The following is a 12,836-nucleotide window of genomic DNA, read 5'->3' as shown; positions in this document are numbered from 1 at the left end:
AACAGCGGTACCTAGAGACATCAAATTTTGAATAACGAAGTCCTTCTTTCGAATATGGGAATCTAGAAACCCAAACTTGGAATTTGTTTTATTATTCATTTCATATTTTCTAAAACTTAAACGACTTTTTGATTAACAAACTTAACGATTTCAAAACGAGCAACAGGAACACTGTTCGGGGGGCAGAGAACTGTGCATCAGAAATACTAAAAGATGTGCTCTTTATAAATATTTTATGATATTACTGTTGAACTGAATTTTATGGCTTAAGTGCTAAGAACATGATATTGAATAAATACATGTAACACACAAAACGTTAAAAAACGCCTCTTTGGGCGTAATATAAAATCTGAAATGATTTTTTTAAATATTGTATCTACTTGATACAATTTAAAAAGAAAATTTAATTTATAATACACAACGATAATTTTTATGAAGAAATAGAGCTTTCTTACATTAAGAAAAGATGTTTCAAACACTATTTAATACGTATTCAAATGCATTTACTCATTTAAAAGCTGGTGTACTTTTCTTTGCAACGAATATCATCTGATTATCCGTATGGACTGAGATTTCAAGAAATGGTTATTTTTCTCACTAGTAGTATATTTTATTTTCGCTAGATGACGCCACGAGACGCTACGTTCAATTTTTCAATCTTTCATCATATTTCATTTTCCATTCTCTCAAGATTTATTCGAATACAGTCAATCAATCACTCTCCACATTTACTGTACCTCAAATAATATATATAAATATGTATGTCTACGAATAAAGAAGTATAAAAAAATAATAATAAATACTACGTACAAGTATATATTTAATTAAAAGAAGTGAAGTACATATATGTTATTAAAAACGATGAATTATACACATTGTAGCGCAACAGGAAAAATCCAAAAAGTAAAAATATACGTATTTGATGATATAGTCAAGAGATATGAAACTTGAACCTGCATATCTACAGAATTACAGCTGCACCACCTAGAAGAACAAATTTAGGAATACAAAGTTTATGAAAATTGACTAAATTCTTATCGATAAATTTAAGGAAATATTTCCATTTTCCAACACTGCTGATTATAAAATGAAGAAGTAATATTTACTTATTTTTATATTTATATTGATCTTTATTTCGCTAATTTTAAAGTAATTACTTTCTACTAATTCAGAATTTCTACTAATTCATATTGTGTCTTAATTAATTACTTTCTAGTTATTACAAAACTTTTAATTAGTAAACATATAGTAAAATGTTCATATTTTGCAATAAATGATACCAAAAATTTACCTTCACAATTGGATCTGTCATCTTTATTCTTATCAAATGGTCCTTTTGCAATATCGGCAAGAAGATGAAGCAAAAAAGTCTTGTCCACACGTTGCTAAATTAAAACAATATTATGTAATGTTAAGTGGCAAATGCGCACACATGTTATTATACGCAAATACACATACATCCAATAATATTTTATACATATTTAAATCTTGAGTTTAATTACGTGAAGTTTTTTATCTCCAGGATATTTTTAGCCCAAACGAGACGTTGGTCCCGAATGGGCTATTAGTCTCAAAACGGTATTTTGCGTTGAATCACTATAAACAGCGTATCACTTTTCAGATTAATGCCACCAAATATTATCGCCCTGCATTAAATAATGAAGAGTTTGTATAAATGTTTTCCGCGCCGTGAAAAACAACGTTACCTAGAACCATCCAGTTTTGAATAATGTAGACCTCCACCCGAACATGGGCAGCTGGAAACCCGAATTTGGAATTTGTTTTATTATATATTTCATATTTTGTAAAACATAAACGAAATTTTGATTAACAAATTCAACGGTTTGAAAGCGAGCAGTAGCAACACTATACGGAATAAGACATTTTTATATCCAGCGCGAGACTGTCTGTTCGAAGTTCTAAAGATATGCTGTTTTTAAACATTTTGTGAGCTGTTGAATCGAATATTAGGTCGCGTAAGCGAAATGAATGTGATATAGTATAATAAATAAAGTAACCATACAAAAGGTTAATAATAAAAAGACAAAAACAAATTTTGTAAAGCGTAAGAAAATTGAACATTGTTATTATGAACCGAGAAAATACTGGAAAAAACTGAAAACTATATGCCAACAAAACGCTATTTCGGGAATTCTAAATGCTGCTTTTAAAATTTTTGTAATTTCGCTGTTGAATTATATATGGGTAAGTCTGAAGAAAATGATGCTTAAAAATAAAGCTAAAAGGATAAAAGCAATGGGTTATAGGAGGAGTGAATGTAACGGCAGACTTGGAGACTGTGAACTCAGAGAGAGCGTAAGAAATCTTAACAAACTCTTCTGGGTGACCGTTAAAATCTGAAACCTTTAAGATTTTTTTAAAAATGATTTTACTTTTATTTTTTTTACAGAAGTGATTGGTTTCCATGTACCATACATATATTTTAAATAAACTACTTAAATGTGGACCCCCGCAAATGCTTATTTTTAGACTTTCGTTTAGTGTAATGTTTGTACTACATCAGTTTCTTCTAACAGCTTAACATATTTGCCCACAAAAGAATGTTTTCCATTATCCCATTTTCTTTCGTTTTTTTATGGGGAAAGGAGGGAGCACTTCACGTAACTAAGTACACAACTCAGATTTAACCCTTTCCGGCACGCTACCTTTTAAAGTTCGAATTCTGGGGAAAAAAAAAAAAACGTAGGCAGTCTAATTAGGCCTAGAGGAGTACACAAGTAAAATTTTGTGAAGATAGCACTTATCGTTTTAATTCTGTGAGTGTGTCCAAAGGGAGCACACTGATTGAATAGAGCTTCGAAACGAGCGCGGAAAAGATCATTGTTCTCAATGAACTGACCGATGAGATGCGGAGAAACAAAGAATACAGACTCTCCGTTGTCCTAGATGATCGGTAAGCCAAATCTGAGCACACCAAGGGTTCGCCGATTGATTTTAGGCAAGATTTCAAGGTAAAAATTTAAAACTAATATAGAATAAGGAGATTAGCATACAGCCAAAAAAAATAGCATAGAAATTTCTTTTCAAACAATTCCTTTTATACCCTAAAAGAAATCTGGACGATTTCTTTGAAAATTCTTCAAAGATTTTTTGAAAAATCTTTCAGATCTCCAAATCTTTATATTTTAATATATAGACTGTTTTTTGTTGCTATCTACTACAAAATAAAGAAAGTTCAGAGTAACCTATAGAAAGCAATAAATCCTTTCTCATTCAATTTTTCTGTGCGTACAGAAGGAAATTTTTAGGTGTGTACAGACCGGACACATTGTGCCGCAAAGGGTTAACGGGGGGAAAAAAGAAAGAAAAGCATCAAAAGATTTTTAAACATTTCTAATGCAGTTGATCTTTGAAATGTACAAGTTTTGCGCCCTTTCTTTTACACATGGTTTGTTATCAATAAAGGTATTAGGAAATTTACTGAAAACGGTAGCAGAAAAAATTACGAATCTAATAAGCAAAACTTTAGGTATGTAATGAATTTTGAAAGTGTATGTAAATACGATCTTGTTTATTACCATAAAATTTATTACCAATTTATTATCATAAAATAAAGAGAAATTGTTTTAAAAAGCTGTATTGTAACTACCACACTTTGTAATACAATTCAGTTTACAAAACTAAACAAGGTCCCACCAGTGGCCGAGTGGTTACGACCGTTCAATACTGGTAGTTCAACCTGCTTTGGATGCAAATTCAGGCGAGTGGGCTGGCTACATGATTGGTTTTCCCCCCGTGTAACATAAATACGAGTCAGTTTCCTCAGAAAGTTCTCTACAAAGATATCCCATCTCTTAGGCAGATAGCGCTCGTGGCTTTGCGTATTCAAATAATTTAATCTAATTTCCTAAACTAAACACTATCTAACCTTTTATACTGCCGGAAACAACTTCTGCTTCTTACTGTATTGACAAATAGGAAAATTCATAACATTTACATGTTTAAATTTAAGTCTAACAACCTAGTTCTGCCTTGTGTACGATTATGAATTTAAATTTTAATGAAGCATAAACTCACCATATGGTAGCAACAGCCCTCAAGGCAAACGATAACAAAGGAGTATCACTAAGGCAGGCTGATGTTGACAAATCTCTCTTTTAAATTTAGATTCTCTCATTTATTTCATTCATGAATTCTGGTAGAGTTGACGGAATAGCAAAAGTGCGGGACATTTTAACATAATGCTCAAATGTTAAAATTCTGCATTAAAAATGTCTGCTTTTTTAGACTCTTTCTAAAAGTGTTTACAGTTTATATAATTTTCTAAAATAAAATAATAATAGTTGCATAAAACAATAAAAAATGTTTTCCAATTCTTCTAAATTTATGGAGAAAATTTAGCTTTCCATGTTTAGAATTTACCTATGAGAGTTCTTAAAATAATACACGGGTTTTGACTTATAAAGATTAAGGGAGATTAGGGGGGGAATCCTTCAAATGATTTTTGTTAAATTATATTGTATAAATATGAACCATAAGACACATTAGTTTTGTTTATTGATTATTGAATGAATTTCGTTGACACTAAGCTTCATTTACCTCTTGTTAATAGAATTACTCTAACCTTCCGTTTTCCCGCCAAAAAAAAAATCAGTTCGCATGTTTAAATTCAGATTTTAAAATTGTAAGACAGAGTGTGTTCTGTCTCTCTAGGCCACGTTACTGTGTTGCTAGATAAGATACGATTTTCAGTATTCAGTCTTCCATTTTAATTGCCCATAGCTGATATCAACGCCGGTTACGTTTTGAGCCAACTTCGCGTTAAACTGATTGGTGAAGCCTTCGGGTACTAGCCTTATTTAAATTAAATTTTCCATTTTATTTACTGTGACTTTAAGTTACCTCGCCACAAGTGGTTAGCTGAGTTGTAAGCATAAATGTGCCTTTTGTTCTTATTAGATTTAAATAAAGGGTCTTTTACATTTTTCTCGCGTTTCAGTTGCAACTTAGTAGAGACATTAGGTTATTTCCAAGCAGGAGACGTGAAAAATGAGCAATGCTGTCTCCGGGACTCGAACTACGGACCTCTCGAATGCGCGTCAAGCGTGCTGACCACCACACTACGAAGGCATGCTAAGAAGGCGGGAGAAATATTTTACATACTCCCCCATTTTAAAGGGCGACTGGGGATTAGGTGACGCAGTCGCCAAATCCTGGTGGTGGAGAATCATCATCCACAGTCAACCCTTTTTAGTTTTGAGCGCCACTGTAGAGACTTTAGGTATTTTTGAAGCAGGAGAGATGAAAAATGAGCAATGCCCTCGCCGGGACTCGAACCACGGGCCTCTCAAATACGTGGCGAGCGTGTTGACCACTACACCACGAAGGCATGCTAAGAAGGCGGGAGAAATAATACTCCCCCTTTTTAAAGGGCGACTGGGGATTTAGGGGACCCAATTGCCAAATCCTGGTAGTGAAGAATCATTATTCACCACCTTTTTACTTCGAGCGCCACTGTGGAGACATTAAGATTTTTTAGAAGCCGGAGACGTGAAAATTGTGCAATACCTTTGTCAGGACTCGGACCACGGACTTCTCAAATACGCGTCGAACGTGCTGACCACTACACTACGAAGGCATGTTAAGAAGGCGGGAGAAATACGTTATAAATTATTAAGCGATAATTCGCTTAACAACTACCAAGAGTATGGACTCTTTGGATGACTGCAAAGCACACTAAACTTTACAACTTTTTATAATTTAACGGGAAAAGTTAAAAGGAAACTATAAAAGGTTCTTTATGCTTATTCTGTTAAGTGAAGTCTCATGAAAAGTAATTGGTTAATAGCAAGGTCAACATATAGTTCAATAGGACTCACCTTCGCTATGCAAAAGTGTGCTAATTTTTGCTCCCGTTCTTTCGGCACGTGTGAAAAATAAAATGAAAGAGGTATTTCATATTCTGATTTCAAGAAGTGTAGAAGTAATTGGATAAAATTTTCGCATGTGAAAGGTGGAAGGTGTCGTTTGGAAAGCATTTGATGGATTGTTAGAAATGATGTGCGGTTGGGAGAATAGGAGAACAAACGCTGACACTGATCTGTAAACTCGGCTAAATGCGTTAAATCATGGTGCATAGTCCCAAAACGAAAATTTCACACTGCACATCTAGGATTTTAAAATAGGTACCTGTTTTAACATGTTCTGCAAGCTCTTTGACAGTGAAACACAGTCCACAGCATAAGCTCTTAGTTTGATAAGTACCACACTAGGAAAAACAATGAAAAAATTAATATATTTTACGGACGTAAAATTAATACATTTTATTTTACCGCTAAACACATGTTAAAATTGAATATCAAATTCTTCTACATAATAGTTGGTCTAGAAAAAGTTAATTCTATTTACAGAATATGAGACAAGTATAAGGTATTTTCTCCCTTCTTTCTGTATGCCTTCGCAGTGTAACTGGAAGCATACTCGAAGCGTATTCCAGAGGTCCAGGGTTCGAATCTCGGAGACGGCATTGCACATTTTTTATGTTTTCTGCATTCAAAAATATTCTTATGACACTATAGTGGCACCCGAACAGGGAATTTGTAGAGACATTAGGATATTTTTGAATGCAGAAAACATGAAAAATGAGCAATGCCCTCGCCGGGACTTGAACCTTGGAATACGCGTCGACTATGCTTCCAATTACACCACGAAGGCATTCGGAAAGGAGGGAGAAAATACCTTACACAAGTACAGCAGAAATAAATTACAAATGTATATCTATTAACAAAAGTTGACAAGAAGCTACAATACACCCTCTTCAAGGCTGTAACGTATTCATTTATTTTTATGAACCAGTTATTTTATGTTAAAGAGCCTTTTCTGTCATTATCGTTTTCCTGCCAGAATGCAAATTTCAGTTCTCGCGTATTCAAATGAGTTAAAAAGAGGTAGTATTTAAAGGAAAGTTTTAGATTTTTGAATCAGAGCGTGTTCCACCTGCTGAAGGCCACATTACTAGTTGAATTCTCTTGATAACAGCAGTTTTGATAAGTATGCATGATGATCTTTTTCTGTTGATGGAAGGTGAAAAATCAGGTAGAGAGAACCGAAGACACTTCTTCAGCCAATGGTTCTGGGATTACTAAAAGAGCAGAACAAAAGCAAGGCCAAAATATTCTCCACAATTGTCAGTCTGTGAATATTATTTCTGGGACTATCTGAAGCCTCAAGTGTACATTTAATAAAACTATCAACATTGAAACTCAGAGTAACATCACAGGAAACAACTGGGCAAAGCGGATCAGGATAGATAGCCTCTCTGCCTGTAAAGGACAAATCAGACACTGGTCCTGATACTTTGCCAGTGTGAATCCTATGCAAGTGTTTTGAAAAGTGGTAATTTAATCCTCTTGGCTGTTACGCTTTTGCGTAGTTATAAGCACTATCTTCGCTATGTCAATATCGATTGTATACCAGTACGCTATGCCCGCCTCGAACTTACGAAATATTGACTGTACACCCGTTAGGACGCTTGCAGATGATAAATAACCGATCACTGCTGTAAGGGCTTCCGACCTAAGGTTATACCTATCAGAATAATGCCCAGCGGAAACAGAACTCCATTACGCAGCCCGGGAACGCATATAAAATATTTAAGATGTTACAGAGTCATAATTTTTGTATACATAAACGTCTTTGCACTTTCGTGCTACAATGTGCATTCAGAAGTTACAGAACATGATTGCATAATGTAATGGTATATCATTAAACATAAGTATTTGATTAGGTATGATAGTAGTGGATAAGTAAAGCTGACATTAGTACAAACAGTGTATAATTAAGTGCAGTGATTATATGTGATGTTCAAAGCAATAAGTACAAAGCTATTTGTGCATACATTATAATCAGAAAGTAGTGATAAATATTAGTAATTACATATAGTAAAGTACCGTGTACAAACAATTGTAGAGAGTAATTACAAAATTACATATAGTACAAGCAGGTGTGGATACAATATTCGATACAAACTGTATATTGCTATTTGTGCTTACAGTACAATCCGTAAATGGTAGTATATTAGTGGTGAGTAGTTACATACAGAGGAGTGCCGAGTATAATCCGATTAAGAGAGTACATACAATATTCGAAACAATCCGTACATAGGTTTTCGTGCATACAGTACAGTCAGTAAATGGTTATACGCATTAGTGGTAGATAATTACATGAAGTACCGTGCATAATCAGTTGCAGAAAGTAAATATAATATTCAAAAATAATATATACATAGCTATTTGTGCTTACAGTACAATCAGCAGAAGGTTATATAAATAAGTGGTAAAAATTACGTATAGCAAAGTGCCATGTAAAATTAAATGCAGAGAGTAAATACAATATTCGAAACAAACTATACATGGATATTTGTGCATACAGTACAGTAGGAAAATAGTTATAAGTATTAGTAGTAAATAATTACATATGGTAAAGTACCGCGTGTAATCAAATGCAGGGAGTATACATAATATTCGAAACAACCTGTACATAGCTCTTTGTGCTGACAGTACAATCAGTAATTAGTTAAATTTATTAGTGGTAAGTAATCACAAATAGTATGGTGCGATATGTAATCGGGTGCAGAGCAGATACAAAATTCAAAACAAACTGTACATTGTGCTTACAGTAAAATCAATAGAAAGTTAAATATAAATTAGCGGTAAGTAAATACATATAATAAAGTATGTGGTACCAACATTTGCGAATAAAGAAAGTCAGCATGTATAATGTTGGTGACCTGGTGTGTCAGCGCAGACTGTCTTGAGTACGAGCTACAGCACAATCGGGTTATAAATACGTATAGGAGTAAGTACAGTACTGGGGTCATATTGCAATGCGATAGGCTGAGCAGATCGCAATTTTGAATAACAGCGTGTGGTACAATAAGACTACGCAGTATTCAATGCTATCAGTATATGATTAACATTACAATCCATGCAGTCAGTGCATAGTTAGAAATAATAATAATGAATGGATACATATAATCAGTGGCTGCGAATAATTAAAATAGTAGTGCGAATTTAAATTAAATTCATAGGTGAGTTACAAAGAGAGATAGACAATATATACAATATTCTGTAAAAACGCCATAAAATATGAATGCTGTCATTGTAAGGAATGTATAAAAACTGAGGGTATTTAAGTACGAGCGGCAGTACAATCAGATAAAAATTACATATAGTGGTGAGTACACTACTTTGTTGTAAAACGAGAGGTTGTATAGAATGCTGTATTAAGTAACAGTGAATAGAATACAGCGGGTGGTGCAAACGGAATGCATTACAATCAGTACAGTCAATGCGTGATTAGTATTAATAAAAGTGAATGAGTTAATATGAAAAATATTATAATATAAATTAAACATAGTGATTGAGTACATTCAGTAAGTACCATAAACAATGCAATTAGTAATTCATAGCATATTTACAATAATGACGATTATAGTGACATAACATAGATGACGATTATTAATGACTTAGAGGACGATTATACTGGTGCTAAACATAGTGATTAAGTACATTCAGTAAATGCCATAAACAATGCAATTAGTAATGCATAGATTATATACAATAATAATAACATAGAAGACGTTTATAGTGAGTACAATGAGGAGTGTAAAATGGGTGAGTACAATGGGGAATGTAAAATGGAGAAGAGGGGAGTGGCCAATGCAAGTTATGCGTTAAGAAGTGCAGTTGTGGATGCAGTAATCAATGACATTCTGGAGCTGTCGATGGGGTATCGGCCGCTGCATAATCACTTTTGTCCATTCAGGCCAAAATTGCTCTGAGGGCCTTTGGAGGTGATACTGACTGGTGGCAGGGCAGTCAAATACGTAGTGGTCTGGTGAGCCAGGTTGGCCACAGGAGCACATGACATCATCTATGATCTTGAAGCGCGTGAGGTACGTGAGAAATGGCCCATGTCCGATTAGGAAGACTGTGAGTGCGTGTGACGAGGTACGCAGGGATGTGCCCACTTTCGATAAAAAAGTGTAAGTTTGGAGGGCTGTGTCACCAGTATTCCAACGCGTCTGCCATTGGACCATAAGTTGTTCCATCGTTTGTTTTTTGAGAAAAGAGCTAGGGAAGGTCAGTGGGTTTTCAGCAAGTGACGTGCCTCCCGCAGCTTGCCTTGCCAGTCTGTCAGCCATTTCGTTTCCCGTGATCCCAGTGTGGGCCGGGACCCAGAGAAGGATCGGTCGCAGAGTCAGTGGCAGATGAAGAAGGAGTCTCTGGATCTCTTTCACTAGGGAGCTTCTGCAGCCTCGTAGCGCTTGTAGGCTAGATTGCGAGTCACTGCATATGATGATGCGATTCGCGAAATGGTAGGAGAGGAGAATTGCCATCTTAATGGCCACCAGCTCAGCTTGGAAGATGGCATCATTGTCATGGAGCCTGCGTCGGCATGTATATATGCAGTTGTTGTTATCCATTATGCAGAGGCCACAGCCCGTGCCAGTGTTCATATGTGAACCATCAGTGTAGATGATAAGCTTTTCCTCCGTAAGAGGGACGTAGGAGAGAATGATATTATTATCTAGGTCGATGTGTGATGGGCGTGTGACCTGATCCGTGCTCTGGATTTCTTACTGCTCTGGGAAGTAGGCAGTGTTCCAGAGCCGGGAACATTGGTGGAGCCGGAGAGTAAGTGAGGATGATAAATAACCATCAATTCCTCTTACTCATTGTTACCCCCAACCCCTGGAGTCGACGTAGAGAACTCTGTGAAGCGACTGGCTAGGATCTGCACGTAGGTAGTCTCGTTCCCGGAGCTATACAAATCGTGAAGTTAGTGGCTCTAAAAGCCGCACAAAGATCACTTATTGGTCGGCGCGGTGGTCGGCTCAGGCAAACTCGAAGAAGTTCGCAGAAGGGGTGCCCGCGTTTGAACGCTAACCCGGCCTTATGTTTGACGATTTTCGATTCCTTGAGATGTGCGAATACTTGAAAACAAAAATACAATGGTACCTCTAATATACGAGTGCTTTGAGATACGAGCCGCCGAGCGAGTGATATTTTGCTTTGAGATGAGAGCAAGATTTGAGATACGAGGAATCGCACACTACACCGCTGCACACGACCGCAACATGCGCGCGCATGTTGGTGTCGTGTGCAGCGTCTAATAGTTTCTCCCACCTCGGACTAGACTTGTTTCTCTGGGAAACTCCATGGGTTTGGAGGTGGATGAGAGAGATGTGAACGAATTCGTTGAGGAACAGTCTCAGGAGCTGACAACCGAGGAGTTACACGATCTACATTCGCAGCAGCATACGGTGGTTCAACGAAAAATTAGTTTTGAAGGGGAGCCAGAGATGGAGGGGGTTATCCCTACAAGAGATATAAAAGAGATCTTGGAAATGTGGGAGAAAGTTGTAGAGTTCGTGAATAAAAATCACCCCGAAAAAGTTGCAACTCGTCGTGCATCGGAGTTATTCAACGAAACTTGCCTAGCTCATTTCCGCAATATCCTGAAAGGGAGGAAGAAACAAGCCTCCTTGGACAATTTTTTTAAACGATCTGCAGATGAAAATGAGCAAAGCGTGACGCAAAAAGCGAAGACCAGTGACGAAAATTAAGCGCTTCCTTAAGCACTTCACTTTTTCTTTTAATTATGTTTTTATAGAATATGCATTTATAAATAAATGTTTCTTCTTGTAAATACATTTTTCTTATTCAAAAACACTTGACAAAAACAACTGAGCTGGTGTTTTGGGAGCTGGAACGGATTAATGGCATTTCAATTAACTTCAATGGGGAAAATTGCTTTGAGATACGAGCAATTTGACATACGAGCAAGGTTACGGAACGATTTAAACTCGTATGTCGAGGTACCACTAAGGTAAACCACAGTAGATGAGTCCAAACGAAAACGCCTGCGGCAGCAGGTCCAAGACGTAGGTAAGTGCGCAGTAAATAAACCGTTGTACATAAGCAATTATTGTGACAAAGTATAACAAGAAATGCCTTGTATTGCCTTAAATTGCGAGAGTCCTATCAAATTCAAGCATAAATAGACGTTGGATACGTACAATAATATTTACAAAAATACATGACAAACATAATATTTACATAGTATTTACAAAAAATACATACATGCAGCTAAGGGCGTACCTGAGAAGGTACAATACGTGAAGGAATGATGCACAAGGAGTAATGAAGAATAATTGCAGGGCATAAGTTACATAAATTAATTTACATAAGTACATAAGAACTTTTGCATTTACATAGGCTGAGATACCTAAGGACCGCAAGCGGCCTTTTGCGGTTCATATCAGATTCATAATCATAAGAAACCACCGGAATGGTGTTGTTACAAACATCTGGGATCTTTACAAAGAAATTTTCTGCAAGTTTAGCAATATAATAAAAGATTTCGGGAATTTTGAGCTCACGGTGGATTGCCGAGTTTCTAATGAACCAACGACAATTCACCGCTTGCCTGAGTACCACGTTTTCAATAACTTGAAGTTTCATAAGATTAGTTTTGCTAGCATATCCCCAAACAGGGCAGGCGTAGGTGAGAAGGGGACACAAAAGGGTCTTGTAAATGAGTAATTTGTTGTCTATAGATAGAACGGAGTTCCGGTCAGTTAAAGGGTAAGTGTAAATTAAAGGTGTAAGCGCGGTAGTCTGGCATCTTAGATCTCAAGGTTCTAGTAGCCCAATGGCGTCTTGGTGATGTGTTCTGGGTAATGACTTTGGCTGACGGGCAGCACATGTGACTGGCAGGTAGCAAATCATAACGATCAGTGTCGCGAAAGCGAGCGTCTCTTTGTTCAAGGTGGAAGGGCAGTAGGCTCCGCCGACCAGGCCTTTGCCACC

The 12,836-nt window shown here is 36.4% G+C and overlaps 1 protein-coding gene across 3 annotated transcripts in view; it reads right to left on the bottom strand.

Moving 5' to 3' along the window:
* Nucleotides 1-802: 802 nt before the first annotated feature.
* Nucleotides 803-12,836, bottom strand: part of LOC118183152 (transmembrane channel-like protein 5) — a 442,419-nt gene continuing 430,385 nt past the window's right edge. For all 3 annotated transcript variants that reach the window (XM_085811141.1, XM_085811140.1, XM_035352592.2), the window contains exons 14-16: nucleotides 6,151-6,229; nucleotides 1,292-1,385; nucleotides 803-984 (exon numbers count right to left, since the gene is read on the bottom strand). In XM_085811141.1, coding sequence (XP_085667267.1) covers nucleotides 962-984; nucleotides 1,292-1,385; nucleotides 6,151-6,229 — 196 coding nt within the window. In that variant the 3' untranslated portion in view covers nucleotides 803-961. The remainder of the gene's footprint in view (nucleotides 985-1,291; nucleotides 1,386-6,150; nucleotides 6,230-12,836) is intronic.

The sequence above is a fragment of the Stegodyphus dumicola genome, chromosome 2 (assembly GCF_044657685.1).
Source record: "Stegodyphus dumicola isolate Sdum_Otavi_A_Nest chromosome 2, ASM4465768v1".
In the NCBI taxonomy this organism is placed as follows: Eukaryota; Metazoa; Arthropoda; class Arachnida; order Araneae; family Eresidae; genus Stegodyphus; species Stegodyphus dumicola.
The sequence above is the reverse complement of the archived record's forward strand: the minus strand, read 5'-3'. Positions and strand labels throughout refer to the sequence as shown.